The sequence below is a fragment of the Podarcis melisellensis genome (genome assembly GCF_964234715.1).
Source record: "Podarcis melisellensis genome assembly, chromosome: 1".
NCBI lineage: Eukaryota > Metazoa > Chordata > Lepidosauria > Squamata > Lacertidae > Podarcis > Podarcis melisellensis.
The window spans coordinates 129,245,011-129,263,746 of record NC_138528.1 but is presented as its reverse complement, the minus strand read 5'-3'; the positions used below and the strand labels follow the sequence as shown (position 1 = coordinate 129,263,746).

General features: G+C 49.9%; 1 protein-coding gene and 1 long non-coding RNA gene across 3 annotated transcripts; both read left to right on the top strand.

Moving 5' to 3' along the window:
* Positions 1 to 312: 312 nt before the first annotated feature.
* On the top strand, positions 313 to 3,386 carry GBX2 (gastrulation brain homeobox 2). Its single transcript, XM_081892568.1, has 2 exons — positions 313 to 845; positions 2,058 to 3,386. Exons 1-2 carry the CDS (start codon positions 338 to 340, stop codon positions 2,582 to 2,584), a joined length of 1,035 nt encoding a protein of 344 aa, XP_081748694.1. The 5' UTR covers positions 313 to 337; the 3' UTR covers positions 2,585 to 3,386.
* Positions 3,387 to 7,754: 4,368 nt separating this feature from the next.
* LOC309363653 lies at positions 7,755 to 18,410 on the top strand. Of its 2 annotated transcripts, none has more exons than XR_014165515.1 (3): positions 7,755 to 8,004; positions 8,243 to 8,405; positions 18,208 to 18,410. It is a non-coding gene; the product is annotated as an uncharacterized lncRNA (long non-coding RNA). The 2 variants fall into 2 exon arrangements; XR_014165516.1 differs by having other exon boundaries at positions 8,243 to 9,438.
* Positions 18,411 to 18,736: the final 326 nt, after the last annotated feature.

Below are 18,736 nucleotides of genomic sequence, written 5' to 3'. Positions count from 1 at the left end.
TTCAAAGGTTCTGCCGGCGCCCGGGAGGGAGCGACGGAGCGCGCCAGACGGAGATCGGGGCACGGCGCTCGCCCAGGAACCCAGGCGGGGGAGCCAGTCCGGCAGCCGCGCCAAGCCACGTCCAGCGAGGCAGCGCCGCCCGGCCGCCGGATCCCGAGCAGCGCGCCGGACTGGAGCAGGGCCCCGCGCCCCGATGCCGCCCGGCCCCGGCCAGGCACAGTCCGCGCTGAGCCTCCTGCGCCGCCGCCGCCGCGGCTCTGCTCGCCCGCCCTCGCCGGCGCCCCGCCGCCCCGTCCAGCTTCCCGCCTGACGCGCCCGCCGGCCCCGCAGCGCCTCTATGAGTGCAGCCTTTCCGCCGTCGCTCATGATGATGCCGCGCCCTCTGGGAAGCAGCACTGCCTTCAGCATAGACTCGCTCATCGGCAGTCCGCCGCAGCCCAGCCCGGGCCACTTCGTCTACACGGGCTACCCCATGTTCATGCCCTACCGGCCCGTGGTGCTGCCGCCGCCCCCGCCGCCGCCCCCGGCCGCGCTGCCCCAGCCGGCGCTGCCGCCCTCGCACGGGCACCACCACGCGCAGATGCCCAGCCTGCCCGCCAGCTTCTGCTCCAGCCTGGCGCAGGGCATGGCGCTCACGTCCACGCTCATGGCCACGCTGCCGGGCACCTTCTCCGCCTCGGCGCAGCACCAGGAGGCGGCCAGGAAGTTCGCCCCGCCGGCGCTCCAGGGCACCTTCGACAAGGCGGACGGCCTGCAGGCCGAGGCCGAAGACGGCAAGGCGTTCCTGGCCAAGGAGGGCTCGCTGCTGGCCTTCTCGGCCTCCGAAGCGGTGCAGGCGTCCCTCGGTGAGTCAAACGGGCGGCGGCGCGGGGAGGGAGGGGGTTCCGTGGCGCGACCCCCACGCCCCAGTCGCGGATCCTGGGCTTGGGTTTGTTGCAACGGCCACACCAGGTGGTTGTCCTCCAAAGGTTAGCTGGCGATCTCGCCTTCCCCCGGCCAAATTTAATCCACATTTATCCTTTCTGGGGCGGGAATCGGATCAATTAAACAACACCCTGTTGCCGAGGTTCCGTTTCGGAGCGTCGGTTTTTGGAAGCTTCCTGAAGTTGAAAGGACACCCTGGGCAGAGTTAGGCCGTCTGGGTGGGGGGCAGCCCGGGCGCAGAGGAGGGCCGGGTCTTCTTCCAAGGAGACTGGGGAATTCAGTCGCCGAGTCACACACTGGAAATGGAAGTGGCCCCATTTGTACGGATTGGTTGAAATGTTTCAGCCTTTCCGTCCCGTTTCTCCAGTTCAGGAAGGGCTGGTGCAGGCCCCGAAATGCTCCCTTCTCGGGCTGCTTCTCAAGCTCTTGGTGGCGTTTTTGCTGCGCCTTTTAAATCACTTCGGAAGCGACCAGGAAGGGCTCTGAGCGGGGAAATGCCGCAGCCTTGCCAAAGAAAAAGCCAAACATTGAGGCCCAGGAAAGCAAGCGCTTCACTGGCCTAAGTGACTGTTTTCCCAGGAGTTGGAGGGAGAGAGGCGAGAAGGGCGGGGAGGAAGCGCCCCTCCCCGGGGACAACCTTGCCCTGCCGTCGAAGGGCCTTGGGAAGAGGGAGGGAGGGAGGGCCGCCGGCTTCGAGCTGCTTCAAGTTATTTCAAAACGAAGCCGCCCTTCTTGGCCTGGGAAAAAGCGGCGTCTCGGCCTGGCAGGCCTCGACTCTGCTTCGCCAAGGGGCCATTTGCAGAGATTGCCGTCGGGCGATGGTTGCCCGGCGGCGTTCACCACGACACGGCTTATCTCGGCCTGACACCCAGCGAACCCCGCGGCCATTTCTCGGTGGAGAGAGTCCGCTTGGCGGATGGGCTGCAGCGGCCTGCGCCTCCCCGGAGCTGATTCGGGGACCCGAGGGAAGGGAAGTTTCTTCCGGAGGCAGGCCGGGGCTCTCTCTCGCTGCCGTCCGGCTTGCTTCCAACATCCCCAGGCCCGACGCGGAGGGGGGCGCGGGAAGGGGCGGCGGGCGGGGAAGGGAGAGGCGCCCGGAGTAACGCGCGGTGCTCTTTCTGGCTTCCCCGCAGGATCCGTCCGAGGCGCGTCGGGGAAGGAGGACGCCAAGGCGGCGGAGGAGGAGGCCAAGGGCAAGGAGGAGAGCTTCTCCATGGACAGCGACCTCGACTACAGCTCCGACGACAACCTGCCCGGCCCCGCGGCGCACAAGGAGGACGACTCGGGCCACGGGCTGGAGGAGGGCGGCCCCAGCTCGGCCAGCGCCAACAGCACCACGTCGACGGGCAAGAACCGGCGGCGGCGGACGGCCTTCACCAGCGAGCAGCTGCTGGAGCTGGAGAAGGAGTTCCACTGCAAGAAGTACCTGTCGCTGACGGAGCGCTCGCAGATCGCGCACGCGCTCAAGCTCAGCGAGGTGCAGGTCAAGATCTGGTTCCAGAACCGGCGCGCCAAGTGGAAACGGGTGAAAGCCGGCAACGCCAACTCCAAGACCGGGGAGCCCTCGCGGAACCCCAAGATCGTCGTGCCCATCCCCGTCCACGTCAGCAGGTTCGCCATCAGGAGTCAACACCAGCAGCTGGAGCAGGCCAGGCCCTGAGCGAGGGGGAGGGAGAAGAGAGAGACGGAGAGAGGGAGGGTAAGGCCACCTTCTTCCTCGGCCCCCTCCCGGGTAAAGTTTGGAGGAAAGCAAACACACAAGCCAACAGACGCGCGCCTCCCCTGCAACTCCGGTCCGGGCTCCGGGAGAGCCCTCCCTCTGGCTCGCTTTCTCTCGGTCCCTCCACCGCCAAACCGAAGACGAACTTTCCCGCGAGGCGCAGGCCGTGCCTTGGCGCCGTCGGGTTCCGGAGCGGGAGTCTCGCAAGCCCGGAAAAGACGATGTACCTATTTATTAGACTGCCCGAACTTTGTATATAGAGCGCTGGATCTCGGCTGCGGGATTTCGACTGAGACAGGACCAAAGGGGCGGCGGCGTCAAGTCTTACATTCCAGAACTGCGGACTTTGGGGCGGGGAAGGGAGATGTTCCCCCGCCCCGTTTCTTTCGGGAGAGAAAATAAGACGAAAAGGACCGGTTTAATTTTTGCTGCTGCTGCTTCTTTTCTCCCTCCCTCCCTCCCCTTCTTTTTTTCTTTTTGGTTGCGGCGGAAGGCTGAGCGAAGGAGGCATTCTTCAGGTGGATCCCTCCCCCCCCCTTGATTCCCCCATTTTATTTAAAGTTCTGGCCTTCTCTCGACTTGGTTGCCTTGCCTAAGCCATGTTCCTTTCCTATTTCAAATGCACGACCTTTTTATTTTTGGTTGTTGTTCTATTGTGTTGCATTAATTTATTTCAAATGTAGTTTACGCTTTTTTCTTAAGTTATGAAAACGAAATGAAACACAGTAATGTTATAAATAAAAACCTGGAAAAAAGAAAAGGAAGAAAAAGGGGGAAATGCTCAGAGTGACCCAGCTGCCCTTCCTTCGGCGCGTCTGGCGAGGCTTCTTGGCGCTCCTCGGAGCGGGGAGGAGAGGGCGCCCAAAAAGCTGGAGCTGCCGCCGGATCAGACGCCAGCGCGGAGGTCTCCTTCTCACTGCAGCCAAAAGCACAGGCGGGGGGGGCCCTAAGAATTAAGAACCCGCCTCACCCCAGGGTCGTCGGAAGAACCGGGGGAGGGATTCGTTCCCACTGCAGGGGACGGGTTGGAAGAGCCGCGGGTGCCGTGGGCAGGAGGACGCGATATTCCAGCTTCCGTGGAAGGGGGGCACCCACCCCTTTCAGTTGTCGGGTGAGGGATCCCTTCCCGCCCCTCCAAATAAGAACTGCAGGCGCGCCTACCCCAGCTCCGCGCAGCCGTCCGCGGACAGCTCCGCTTTCATTCTCCGGGCTGCGAGAGGATGGGAAAGGGCTCTGCAGACCCAAGTCCAAGGGAATGGGCTGGGGCGCGGGTGGTGGGCTCGGTGGGCTTCCGAAGCGGGAGCCAAGCGGGGCGGCCCGCCACCCTCCCTGCTCCGCTCCCACTTGGCCCGCTCGTTCTGTCCACACGAAGGACGGTGCGCTCCTTTCTGCCTCAGCAGATGCGCGGAGAAAGAGGCGCCTCGGTGTTCTGACGAGGCTGCAAAGGGATTCGCCCAAGCTCAGGATCTGCGGCGGGAGGGCAGAGAGGAGCGGGAAAGGCGGGTGAGAGAAGGCGGCTTGGGTGCGGGGAGAAGCCGGAAGAATTGCCCCGACTCGCCTGCGGGAAAGCGCCTTGGAAACGGGACCGAGGCCCCTGGACGCGTGGAAATGAAAGCTGAAGGGGGAGAGCGGGCAAAGGAGGCCGAGATGCCGAGCGCCCCTTCCTTCCCGGGACGAGAGAGCAGCGCAGGGTCCGGCCTGGGCTCGAAGGAGGCCGGTCGCGCAGGGACAGAAATCTATCACTTTCACTAGATCGTTTTGTAAGGTGTGGTATTTCGTTTGCACAGCCTGGAAACGCAGCTCTGCAAAGGCGCCTCGTCGCGAGTTCTGCTCTTGGCGTGGAAATTTCATCACCATCCTCAAGTTTCCAACTAAGTAGCCAGATCTGCATGTTTTGCATTAACATTTTTTAAAAAACGAGGCGGTTGTGTTCTGGGTTTCTGAAGTGCATGTCCGAGAGGTCGGGGCTCCCGACTTCCCAGGCGAGCGTCCGCGGCTGAGCTGCACAGGAATTCGCCTTCAGAGTGAAATAATTTGCGTCTGCCGAGGCAGAGAGGCGAGCTGAAGTCGGCCTTAGTCTTTCCTTGCCGGCGTGTGGAGCGGCTTTGGTGGCGGTCGCCGAGGTGCAGCCCTGGAGCGAAAGAGAGCCAGGATCCCAGGCGGCCGAGTCGACACGTGTGCCGTATCCGCACAAGCCCAGCTCTCCATGGATGCGAACTCTGGTTACCCAGAAGCAGGCAACTATGTGTGGATGCCGCCTCTTTCTGGATAAACAGAGTAATCATGTACACACATACATGCATATACATGCTACACACACCAAAAATAACTTTTAAGTTGGAGGAGCGGGCTGTCAAAGCTTTAAAGGCGCACGTGGGAACGGGCAGGGGTCAACTTTGACATTCTAGCCCAAGCACCTGCGTTTTGTGGGGAAAGGAAAGGAAAAGCTACATTCCGGCACACAGACGGGGCAAACGGTCGGATCTTTTCGCCTCTTTTCGCAGCTCTTTGGCGCTGAAGCAGCCGCCACCCAAAGACCCGTTTGCCCCGCTGGGAAAGAGCTGCTCGGCCCCCGCCCCCTCCAACACAACGGCGAGGAAATAGGGAGACGGGAGGGGGGGAGAGAGAGAGCGAGCAAGAAGAAGGCGCAAGAGCCCGAGCAGGCGGCGGAGGACCGCCGACTTCTCGCCCCCCCCCCCCTCAGACAATAATCTGAAGCGACCGGGCAGAGGCGGGGGGGGGGCGAGTTGTGCTGCATCCAGGCAGGGTCAGGAGAAGCCCCGGAGTGGGAGCCACCAAGGCAGAGGCAGAAGCCAAGAAGATAAACAAGCGAGGGGGGTTGATAGCTGTCATCATCACCACCCTGGCTTTCATTTGGCTGCCTAATGAGTCAGATCACAGGCAGAGAGAAAAATTGTCAATCGCCCAGGCTCTAATGAATTTTTTTGCAAATTGTAATCAAGCCAGGCCGTCTCAGCTCGCTGATTAATGAGACCCAAGAGGCTTGGCCGGCACCTCAGCTTTTTATTCCATCCCATCCTCCCCGCACTAAATTAACAGCAACTTGTCTGCGCTTCAAATTAACTCTCAATGATTAATTCTGATGGGGGGGCCTGAAGAATAGCTCGCGCTAATAGACACTGGCCTCTGATGCTGTTTGAAATTAATACACTCCCCCCCACCTTGGGCTGCCTGCTTTAATCCAGAGCTGGGCTTTGACATCCCTATATTTGTTGTTACAATAAATTTCACTTACATCTGCACATCAAATCATTACAAAGCCCTCGCGGCCCCGTCCCAGCAAGAGCCCCGAGGGCCAAGCTGGAAAAGCGCCGGGACCGCCCCGCTCTCAGCCAGCAAACCCAACTCGAGAGCCGCTTCTTTTAACATTTGATTAGAAATACTCGGGTTCAGGTCTTCTTTCTGGCTTTAAAAATAACAAGCAAGCCAGCAACCAACAACCGTCTTTTTACTCTACAGCTAATTGTTGTGCCATTTAACGCAGCTCTGCGGCAGGAGAACGAATTCGTTTTTAAACCACAAAGAGCAGGATTCAGAATGTTCTATTTCGGGAAAGGGAAAAGGAACGAAATCTCCCTCTTGGGAAAATAAATAAATCAATAAATAAATCGTATTCGGGTTTTTAGGATGCACCGAGAACTGCGGCCCCGGAAGAGAAACTGGATGGCGCTGGGCAAAGGTGCCTCTGGACAAGGGAAGGCAAGGAGACCATTTCCCCGACCCTGACAGACAGAAAGTAAAGGAAAGTTTGGTCTTCCCAGAAAGAGAGAGCAAAACCAGCCGCCAGCCTCTTTCTCTCTCGCAGCCGGCGCCGGGATGGGGGGCTTGGAGGGGAGTCCGACTCTGCTGCCCTTCAACTGGAGGGCCAGCTGGGATCTCCTCGAAAGGACCGAGGGAAAGAGGGCTTCCCTCCGCGCCAACCCCGCTCCGGCTCCGGCTCTCTTCTCCCAGCTCCCGGGATCAGGCCTCCCCGCTGCGCATCTCTGGGGCTTCCTGGCCGGGGATGCGCACCAGGCTGCGCTGGGACTCCTGCTCTCCGCAGAACAGCCAGGCCTGTCTCTCTCTCTCTCCTCGTTCCCACCCCGCGGCCCCCCAAGGATCAGAGCTGGACTCTTCCCTCTTGATACTGTTTGTATTGACTTAATTGGTTTAATTATTTCGGCTGGGATTGGCGAGCCGCAGACAGCGCCGCATCCTTGGAAGCGCCCCTTCGGTGCCCCAGGGACGCGCGCCGGGATCTACAGGAGGAAAGGCGGCAGGTCGCTCAGTGAGAGTCTCAAGGGGGTGGGGAGGCGGTTTCCCTTTCCTTTCCTTTCCTTTCCCTCTTGCAGGAACCAAACATTAAAAACCATTCAAAAAACGAAATGGCGTTTTCAGCTGAAGGCCAGCCTGTAAACTGGGCCACCGAAAGATGCGCTGCATCTGGCCAACCCTCCCAAGTCGGGCGCTGGGAAGTGGGCAAGCTTCCCGGCTCCACAGAGCTCTGGTCCCGCACAGACCTGAAGCCGGAGTCAGCTGCGACATTTTCACGCGCACCCTCTTTCCCATGGGTAGGCAAGCTAAAGTCCGGGGGCCGGATCCGGCCCAATCGCCTTCTAAATCTGGCCCGCGGACGGTCCGGGAATCAGCATGTTTTTACACGAGTAGAATGTTTCCTTTTATTTAAAATGCATCTCTGGGTTATTTGTGGGGCATAGGAATTCGTTCATTCCCCCCCCTCAATATATAGTCCAGCCCCCCACAAAGTCTGAGGGACCGTGGACCGGCCCCCTGCTGAAAAAGTTTGCTGACCCCTGCCTTTCCTTAGACAAGAAAAGGGAAGCAACTGCACTCGGGGATCAATGCGAAGAACTGGGGAGGCAAGCATCACCCTCGTGGCCAGGGGAAGGTCCAAGGAGTCCAAGGACGAGGACAAGACCCTCCCCCAGGACTGAGCAGACGCCTGGAAGACGAGGGAGGGGACGTGTGTCTGTGGGGGCGGGCGGGTTAGAGATCCGGGCCAACCGACAGCAAGGAGGAGACTTAGACCGAACCCGAATGTTTTCGTCCGCACTGGAGTCCTTTAAACGGCAGTTTGGAAACGGCCGCGAAAGCCTTTGCTTCCTGCGCCCCTGTTGCACAAAACACGGAGGCAGCGCAATCCTAAACGCATTCGCACCCCGCGGCTGGCAATCCGCTGCCTCCAGCGCTTTTGCAACCAGCCAGCTTGTTTGCGCCGATCTCTGCTGGTTTTTAATGCCCGGTTCCAGACTAGAAAATCCAAAAAAGTAATAAAAGCGTAACCAGTTCAGTGTGTGGAACACAAGCTATATCCGAGCATCATCACCTGTTTTCGAAAGGTGTGTGAGAAAGGATAGCTAGAAATGCAGGTGTTTAATTTCCAATGCGGTTGCCCTGGGAGTCTCTTCCAGCAAAAAAGTGGTATAAGCTTTCCTGGGCTACACAGCAGAAACGGAGTAGAGTCCACTAAAAATGCCTTAATAAACGGGCTAGTTTTTGTGGTTGCACAAGACACTTCGGATGCTTTTTTTTTTCCAGATATACTGTATAATAAATTTCCTGGTTCTCATTATCTAGCAAACCCCATTGAACACCTGAGTAAGAACTTCCCGCTTGCTTGCAACTTCTGTGAGCTGCTTCGCACGGTAGTCGGGCCTATGGAGAGAGAAGCTCCCATTTTCTGAAACCTAGCAGTGAAAACCAGCTATTAGATGCATCTCCTGTACCAGCAGCCAGCTCTGTAGGTAGCCTAAAATGTGGAGCAACTTTCCTATGTGTGCCTTAACAGCAAGCAAAAGCCCTAGCCAGATCAAAAACCCCGCCAGATCAATCTTCATATGCAGCCCTTATGGTGTAAACATGAGAAATATGAGCGGGGTAACTGAACATGAATGCAAATCACACTGTCACAGTAATAAACTACCTGAAACATTGACACACAAAAGCAACACCATATGTATGAAGACAACCTGTATGAATTATAAATTACATCATAAAAATTGATTGCCTATTTTAACCATTCAGAAACACACAGACACACACACACCCCAAACTGCTGTTGCCTGTCTTCATGCTCCCCTCAGAAGGTCACCTCAGCCTCCCTGCCTGCAGATGATCTCAGGTATTTTGCAAAGCCAATGCACATTTTGGCTTCTGCCATGGGCCCATTTTTCATGCAATTGAGGAATTCTGATTCAGATTTAAACAGGTATGCTGAATCAAGAATTCTTAATTATTTGAAGCAGTTTCCTTTAATACACACACACACACACACACACACACACACACACACACACACACACACCCCACTATCCCCCTGTACTATTTAATTTCATTGGAACCTGTTCATTGGTGTAACCCAGGACAAGCTTTTGAGTGAAACAGATTCCTTTCACTTTTACACATTGAGGCCACTAAGGACAATTTTATAATGCAATTAATAGCATCACCTAGTCGCTACTGGTTATTTAAAAAAAAAAAAAAGTTCAGCAGCCGAGAGTGAGTTTGCTCCTAGCTCAACCAACTGGTGATGGCTGTTTCCTATTCGTGCCACACTTCCAAGGTGCAGCCTGCACATTCTGCTCTTTTGTGATTCCATTTCATGAGTGAGCTTACTAAGGTTTCCACCCTACAGCAGCCCAAGGCTGGGCAGGGAGCTTTCCAGACCTGCAAGATCAAGGGTCACTCCACCAGACCATCTTGATCGTCGTGTGGCTTAGGTAGGTTGGAAAAGTTGCCCACCTGTTTGGAGTCTCGTGCTGAACACTAGCTCGGTATGAAAATGGTTGTTATTTAATTCTTCTGTCCAACGAATTACTAGAGCAGCTCACAGAAGCTACCGCTGTTTACCCTCCCTCCCTTTGAATCTTCTGTTGTTGAAATTTTAGACGGCAAGCTCCTGCGAGGGGAAGGGAGGCTTTGCTGCTCACATTATTCTGATATCTTTGCTGCTTATGTTACTCTGTAAAGTGCTATCTGCAGCAATGGGGCGATGCTTAAGACTACCAGGTGCCCAAGGTGCCTAAGCCCTGGGAAGCAACTTTGCTTTAAATTGTTGTAACCTAGTTTGGAACCTGCTGGTGAAGGGCAGGTAATACATTTAATACTGCAATAATAATAACAGCAACAATAAATAAAATATAAATACAACTTTAACACAAACGTTTTACATTTTAATTTCACAGTAACCGATCTAGTTAAAAATAGAACTTTATGTTTTCTATGTCCAAAAGCTCTTATATTTTACAAATCCAAAAAGACATCAGGCTTGATCCAGACAAAACTGAATTCCAACTGAAATCAACGGGAATTATGAACATTTTCTCACATTAATTCCAGCTGGGCTGAAGTGCAATGAATGTATTCTGGATTCAACCCATAATTTACTCATCAATTCTAGAAAAAGTGTTGGCTGGAGCTGACAGGAGCTCTGCGGGCGAGGGGAGGAGAGAGCAATCCTTGAGCGGGGGCGGGGGGGGGGCGGTTGCGTTTCCCTCTCTCGGGTCGAGTCCTGAAGGTGTCACTTCACAAAATAAGGTGTCTTTGTTTTCTAAAGGGAAAGCAAGTACTCATAAGATGCATCTCACCACCACCATTTTTAATTAAAGAAAATAAAGCAAATGCTACACTCAAAACCTGATTAAAACTTAAATACATGATATTGTCTTCTGACAGTAGTATAGTTATTCAAGGATAGACGAATAACTCGCTTGCTCGAACATTTGTTTCCCTTTTATTCAAAGCAGCCTCCTCTCTGACATGCCCCCAAGATGGGGTTTATATTCCAAAGTTTATCCGGGACAACCGTAGCTCTTCAGTGCCTCTCCCATGCATTTTTGCATCACCTCCTAAGTTCTCTGTAAAGCACTTAGCTTGACGCAGCCTACAACCCTCTGAGCACCTTCCACGAACTATGTCCATGGTTTGTCATGCCAGCAGCTAACCCGCAGGACGTGCCACACAAATCACGCTGCTCCAAAACCAGCTTCCTCGCCCAGCGCCCTTCCACGGAAGAGAGAGGTCTTGCTCCCCAAGCAAAGAATGGGGACAGTCCCGCTTGATTTTTCCTCTCTGCAGCGTGCAAGATGGAGGCAGAGCTCTGCGTGCCTCTCCCCCACCCCCTCCAGGGAGAATGCTGGCCTTTGAAATGGGGAAATGCTGCAGCCCCATGCAGAAGCGGGGGGGGGGGGAGAGAGAGAGAGAGGAGGGCGAGAGAATGGAGCCTGCCTGCACCGTGGCTGCTCTTTTTTCCTGCTGCGCGCGGGCCATAGAGAACTCTAATCTATTTATTTCAAGCCACTTCATCCCCTCTCTTGCTTTTGTCCTGGCTCCAGCCCCCGGCTTTGTGGTATGACCGCCAGTCTTTTAAGAAGCCCCTTCCCCTCTCGTTTGGGGTCTCTGTGGCTGCCTGAATTACAATGGATAAAACAAGATTACACCGGCCTGATCCTATTAAATCCTGCCAACTGATCTGCATTGACCTCTCTTCAGTTCACTCTCCAAACTTTCTTAAAACTTTGCTCCCGTCATTTCTGCCTGCAGAGGCAGGAAAATAAACACCATAAAACTAGTCAAAGCCAGCCAAGACAGCAGCTGAGAAATTGTTTTTTTAAATGGTTGTGTAATAATATTCAATTCTGTTCTAATAATTTATCCCCACTGATGCAGCCTTTATTTTTATTTTTTTTCAATTTTTTCATTAATTTTCAAAATTTATAATAAATACAACACAACACAAAACAAAACAAAACATATAAAAAGAAAAACAAAGAAACATATAAAATTTCTTCCAATTCAAATCCAAATTAATTTCCATTATTAAATGACTTCCTCGGATCCTTCCTAGCTGATTTTCATTGAATCTCATTTTAGCAATTTTCCAATATTCACTTTCCAATACAATTAAATAGTTCAGATTACTAACTTCCTTTCTTTTTATCATAATCTCAATCCATAATATTATACAATTCAACATACTTTAATCCCAAAACAATTTAATACTTGCAAGTATTTCCACTTATGTTATATTATAATATTTAGCTAGATATTCCTTAAATTTCTTCCAATCTTCTTGATGTTCCTCCTCTTTCTGATTGTGGATTCTTCCAGTAAGGTCGGCCAGCTCCAAAAAGTCCAGCATCTTCATCTGCCAATCTTCCACTGTTAGTATTTATTGTGATTTCCACTTTTTGGCTAGTAAAATTCTCACTGCAGTTGTGGCATATGAAAACAGTCTAACGTCTTTTTTGGGCAATTCCATTCCTATTATCCCAAGTAGAAAGGCTTCTGGTTTCTTAATAAATGTATATTGCAACATTTTTTTCAGTTCATTATATATCTTTTTCCAGAAGTCTTTCACCTTTGGACATGTCCACCACATGTGGTAGAAGGTACCTTCTTTTTCCTTACCTTCCTTCCCTTCATATGACAGATCTTTGCTAATTTTACTAGGGTTAAGTACCATCTATACATCATTTTCATAATATTTTCCTTTAACACCATACATGCAGTAAACTTAACCCCTTTCTTCCACAACTTTCCCAGTCTTCCATCATTATATTATGACCAAAATCTCTTGCCCAGTCTATCATCACAGATTTCACTTGTTCATCCTTTGTATGCCACTCCAACAATAAATTATACATCTTAGACAGATTTTTGATATTAGTATCTAACAACTCCGTTTCCAGTTTGGTTTTTTCCTTTGCAAAACCATTTTTCTTATCCAACTTAAATAATTCATTGATCTGGTAATATTGAAGCCAATCCACTTTGTCTTTAATTTGATCAAATGAACTTAATTTAAATCCTTCATAATCCTCTAGCAAAAGATCAGAGTATCTCAACTAATTACTTTCCATGTTTAACTTTTTTGGGGCCTTACCTTCCATTGGTGAGAGCCATCTGGGAGTTTTCATTTTTAAGAGATCTTTATATCTTATCCGAACATTATATAATGATTTTCTGATTACACGGTTTTTGAAACCTTCATGGGCCTTTATCTTACCATACCAATAAGCATGCCAACCAAATACATTGTCAAACCCCTCCAAGTCAAGAACATCAGCGCTGTCTAATTGTATCCATTCTTTAACCCAGCAAAGAGCTGCAGCTTCAAAGTACATTTTCAGGTCTGGCAGGGAAAACCCCCCTCTTTCTTTTGAATCTGTAAGTAATTTATATTTAATTCTGGGTCCCCCCCCCCCCGCCAGATAAATTTAGACAAAGCTTTCTGCCATTCTTTAAAACATTTCACATTATCAATAATTGGTAGGACTTGAAATAAAAACAACATCTTTGGCAATACATTCATCTTAACCACTGATATTCGGCCTATTAATGACAATTTTGATGCAGCCTTTATTTGTTTGTTTCCTTTTTTTTGCTGACTAGCTTATTGGACAGGATAGAAAGAAAACAGCAGACAAGTGTGGCTTGGATAATAAACCCAGTTCTCAGCAGGATTACTCAGAACTGATTCCCTCCATGGAAGTTGTCCTAGCTGCTGCTCTCATGTATGAATCTGTGTTTCAAATCTCCTGCTGGGTAGCATAATATGGTTGCTGGCCCAAGTTGCTGGCCCCCCAAAAGCTGGCCCAGGTCAAATTCAAAAGGGTAGTAATGTTTGAATTCAGGTAGGATGTTCAGGTTAAGGAGCTGCGAAAAATGTAATTTTCCCTTCACTATGACTTTCTTTGTCACAGCTCTGCTCTGATGGGAGCAGCCAGCTGTTGTTGCTCTGCCTTCTGTGTACTTCAAGAAAACCCGAGTCCCTAGACCCTAGTAACTCCCTTTTTTTGAGGGGGGGATTCCTCTCTCCACAGCTAAACTTTTCTCATCCCTGTCACTGGAAGTTGCCCTCATAGCTCCTGGGGTCAAGGCCCAAACTGGACTGGATTCTGGATTTTGCTACTGATTACTATGAAATGTCTACATGCCACATCTATTGGAAGATAAGGACTCTCCCCTCTGCTTTTTTTTCTTTAGGAAAAGCATATATGTTTACTATAACAACTCAAACTGACATCTCAGAATGTCCACATTTGTTTCCCAGCCCACAGTCATGCACAGAGGGAACATTTGCAAGGGAAGATTAAATAAAACCATAAAACACTTTTGTTTGGCACCGTCTTGGCGATGCATAAATTGAACTCTGTTACAATTTGCAACTTACAAATCTGAATTGCAAACAAAATGGGCAAGTGTCATTTGAGATGAGGAAAACTTGATTTCATTAAAAAGTGCATCATATGTGCAGTCTCATAAGCAATAGCATGGTGTCTTATTTCAGTGTTGCTCAGAAGTTTAATTCAGCCTATGTGAGCTAACCTGATAATGTGGTATCACCTAATGTGTTTACCACAACCACACAGGGCAGCCACCACCAACTTGTACTGGGTGGGGCTGATGACACCCAAAACATACGGAGCATACCAGGCTGGTGAAAGATATGGAAGCTGTGGGAATATTCAGGGACGCAGGAGAGGATATATTGTTTATTAATATCCTTCCTAACTTGTGCTAGCAAGTTCTATAACTTAGCAGAGTTTTAACATTCCCCTTTAAACACACAGCAGGTAGCTGGTTGCAAGCTTGTTTAAGCTTTTCAATAGATTCCTGGTAATATCCCTTATTTCCCTCTTAAAAGAATAAACACGCCACAATCTTGTTTAAAGTATATAAAAGTAGTTTACTCACATTCTGTTCACAGTTGGATCCCAGAAGGCATATGTACATATGGATCTACCCCATATGGGGGGGTTAATCCCAGTGGCTGCAGTCTGGCAGTCACTGCAGTTCAGACAATGAAAGGAAGATGGAAAAGAAGGGAGGAGGGCTGCATGCCTTGTGCTTTTGTTACCTGCACAGGTAAGGTCACGCCCACCTCTAGTCACATGCAAAAGGAAGGATGCTCCAGCCCAGGAGGAAACAGGAAGTTTTTGACTGGCTGAACCAAACATCCCCTTGCATGTCCACTCTAGGAAAACAAGGAATGTTGTACTTGACTGCTACTTATGTATCGCATCCCACAGAAGCCTGCTTTCAAGGCAGCAAAATGTTGGCCTTGAGGGAGTTGACCCTTTCCTGAAATTAAAGCCAGAAAAGAGTCCTGTGGCGAGAACAGGGCACCCAGAGTTCATGGCCTCAAGTAGCACATAAAAGCACAGTTCTGCTGGGTCTGCCCGATGCCATCTGGTCCAGCATTCTGTTCTCACAGTGGCTACCCCGGTGCCCATGGGAAACCTGCAAGCAGGACCTGAGCGCAAGAACACTCTCCCCACTATGGTTTCCATTAACTAATATTCAGAGACCTACTGCCTCAGACAGTAGTGGTGGGGCAGAGCCATCATTTGTTGTAGCTACTGATGTACGTCTAACCCTCCTTTAAGGTCATGCAAGTTGCTGGTCATCACTACCAACCTGTGGGAATGAGTTCTATAGTTTAACTATACAGTACCCTGGATGAAGAAATACTTTCATTGATCTGTCCTGAATCTTCTGAAATTCAGTTAAATTGGATGGTCCTGAGGTTCTTGCATCATGAGAAAGGGTGAAAAGACATTTAGTGCAGAGAGGGGATAATAATAATAATAATAATAATAATAATAATAATAATAATAATAATAATAAAACAACTTCATGGGATACATCCCACCTGCCCAGCCCTAAACAACCCCATGGAGATGATGTTAGGGACTTGGACCAATGTCCTCTCTTGCTCTTGGACCATTTCGCTCCACCCTTCAAATGATGCCCTCATATTCTGTGTCCTTGCTTTCAACCACAGACTAAACTGATCGTCAAGATGTGTGAGTCTAACTTCAAGTTTCTTTATATCCTTTATATCCCCATCTCCAGAAAAGAGATTCAGCTAAACACCAGGAAATTGTTGGGATTTACTTGTGAGTAGAAGGCAGGCACCTGAGCAGGGATGAAACAACCCTTCCCCCCCCCCCAATGGCACAGCAGGCATGGAAATCCCTTCTCCCTCCCTCCCTCCCTCCCTCCCTCCCTCCCTCCCTCCCTCCCTCCCTCCCTCTCAAGCTCTGTCCCTCCTCCCGCAGTTGTGGCCCCATGTTAACCTCCCCCAGTTACCTTCTAGTTAAGGCAAGGGCAGCCATTGGGGAACTTCATCTTCATGGAGGCAGGGTAGTCAGGGACAGAAAGGAAGGCAGACTACCCGCTGATGGGCCAAAAATGGAGAGTGTAGCTGGAGGAGGGATAGAAGGAATCTGGGACTTGATTCAAGAGGGAGAGAGAGAGAGAGAAGGAGGGTCCCTGCAGCTTCCTTGACTGACCATCAAGTCACCTCAGGGTGCTGCTGCACATGGGCTGACAAGAACTGATCTAATGTATTATCTGGTAGCCATCATGAAATTATGAGATTCCAAGTCACTCATTCTTGGTTACATGATTCTACCCTGCTAAAGAAATAGAAAGGCAGAAATGTGAGAAGTTAGACAATTGGAGTAAATAAGGTGGGGGCAGGGCAGATGAAAGGGGATGCATGTTCCTCTCAATGGCTTCCAACCACCATTATTATCTGCCTACTTTCTCTTTTTCAGTACATAAAAGGCTGTAACATGCTTAAGCGCAGCCAATTGTTCCATGAGTCTAATGAATGCATGGAGACTGACAGGAACACTAGGGGTGGGAGGTGGGGAGATGTTTCTATTTTATTCCCTCCCCCCACATCCATATCCTAAAAGAAACAAGATTAATTCCAGCTAAGGGGTTTGATACTGCTGAACTGATCTACTTGCCCAGGGGCCACTTACAATCCAATGGCTTGATACTGCCATGGCCAAGGGAGTTTGATTCCCCATTAGTTGCTCATAAAGCTTGGAATTCAGACTCTAAAGATATTCAATCCTGCGGATTGTCTCACCTTTACTTTGAGTCTATGATGTACAATCAAGCTAGAGATGTGATCTCCCGGAGACTGACTGAGTGACATTGCCAGACAAGAGGACATAGCCCAGGTAAAACCAGGGATGTTCCTAGGGGACCAGATTTATCGGACCATACCAGCCCCCTACCTTGCAGAAATCCACTATGTGGAATACCGCAGACTTCTTACAGCGGCTAGGTTAAATGTCCTTGACTCTGCGATATTGTGGGGAAGGTACAGGGGAGTACCATATGCCCAGAGAACCTGTCATTGTGCCATGGGTGTGGCTGAGTCCACCGAACACATTCTCTTGACTTGCCCTTCTTATGCAGAGCTTAGACAAAATTTTATAGATCCACTCCTATGTCAATTTAGCTTCCTACCCGGAGAAAACCAGGTTTTACACTTGCTGAATAATGTCACTAGAGCTATACCTTCCTTGGTGGCCAAATTTCTTTTTTTAGCTTTTAAGCGTCGCAAGACTATAATTGACTGTATTGATATGGGGCTATCTGTTTAGCCCATTTTAGTGTTGACTAAGTTCTAAAATCTTCCTGGATGTTTTAACTGTGTATTGACAAATGTATTTTTTTCTGACTGACGGTCGAATAAAAGGTTGATGATGATGACTCTAAAGATAACCTCTAACTGCAGTTGGTGGTCTGGGCCTAGATAGGCCAGCCTCTCTGTGACTGTGAGAGCAACTCTCCAAGCAACTCTCCTCTGCCAATACAGGCCCAAAGTGGCCTGGGAAAAGCAATTCATACCAGGAGAGGATGGCCAAGCAGAAAGACACAAGGCTGAGAATGGGGGGGGGGGGGGAATGAAGACGCACCAAGTGAAGGAAGGTTCAACGGCACTCAGTCATACTGACAGACCCTTGTCTGGTGAACAGATAACAAATTAGGCAGGGGAGAAATGCACAGTATTCATGTTTGAAGGTAGATTTATGAACTAAGGGATTTCCCACATGATCACCAAAAGCTCGTTTTGTGTGATACCCCTGGCGGGGGACTTCTCAGTGAAAATGATGCAACAGCTTATTCTCATGTAAAAGAATATTTTGTTACTGATAAGTCACTTACAGGACTTGTCAGGATAGGTAAGAAATAGCCTTGTTACAGATGAGGGAATTGTGCTCCTGACCTGAAGAATTCTGCCTAAATTTGCATTCCCATACAAAGTTGTGCCCTTGGGCACGGGAGAGAGGCCCTGTGGAGCCTCCAGAGAGGGAGTTTGATCAACCTGGAAAACAGAGTGCCAAAAGAAACACTTCACAAACAGGCATGGCTACATAGAGGGCCGAACCCCGTAGACAGCAGTATTTTGAAGTGTAGCCATTGCAACTGAGTATTATGTACTTTTGAACAAACAGCAGTTCTTTTAAACAAACAAAAAGGTGATGAACTCTTTTTAGTTCCGCAAAATTTCTAGTAAGTTTCATGGTTCAACATTTGCAGTGCAGTGATAAGTTACCATGAGAGGATAGCAGCATAGCTCCTGAAGAGAAATTGTTAATCTGAAATTTATAAAGGACTTTCCTTAATGAATAATAGTTGAGATCAATCCATCTTCCTGTCTCATTTTGCAGAGTAACATTTGTAAAGTAAGGTGATCTCAATTAGTCCCTCTAATCACTCTCCCCTTTCAGGAAGAAGACTACAGAGGTTTCCTAGCAAGCTGGCTAAACAACAAGTACGCCTTCAAACATATTTCTTCTTCTGTTTGTGGTGGTGGTGGTAAGAAGTCTGGCCTGCCTAGATTAGTGACTGGTTCGTTCCCCCCGCATTTCAAATGTTCATTGCCATCCACTACTGAAATCTCCCAACATGCTGCAGTTTGCAGCTGCCTCATTAAAATGAGCACATTCCAAAGACTTGTGCATTCTTTGCCTGGAGCACGGAGTTCATTCTGGCTTTTGATGAATTTAGTCACAGAACTGATCCCATGTTGTAGAAATTAGAGAAATAATATAATTAAAAGTTGAAATGAGTGTGCAAAGGACTGAGCAAGACAGTGAAGGTTGTGTTGCACTCTTTCCCACCATAGGACAGGCTGTGAGGCATTCTTTGTATTATTTACGCATGGATATGGCTGTCACCACCCACATTATGTATGCAAATTTAGGTCTTGGCATGAATTAGATGGTTAGTAACTGGGTTGCTTTGCAGGATGACCCT

Bases quoted from the DNA above. Each gene is read 5' to 3' on its own strand.
- GBX2 (XM_081892568.1), top strand. From the start codon at position 338: ATGAGTGCAGCCTTTCCGCCGTCGCTCATGATGATGCCGCGCCCTCTG. The intron at 846-2,057 runs GTGAGTCAAACG...GCTTCCCCGCAG, and splicing joins AGCGGTGCAGGCGTCCCTCG to GATCCGTCCGAGGCGCGTCG.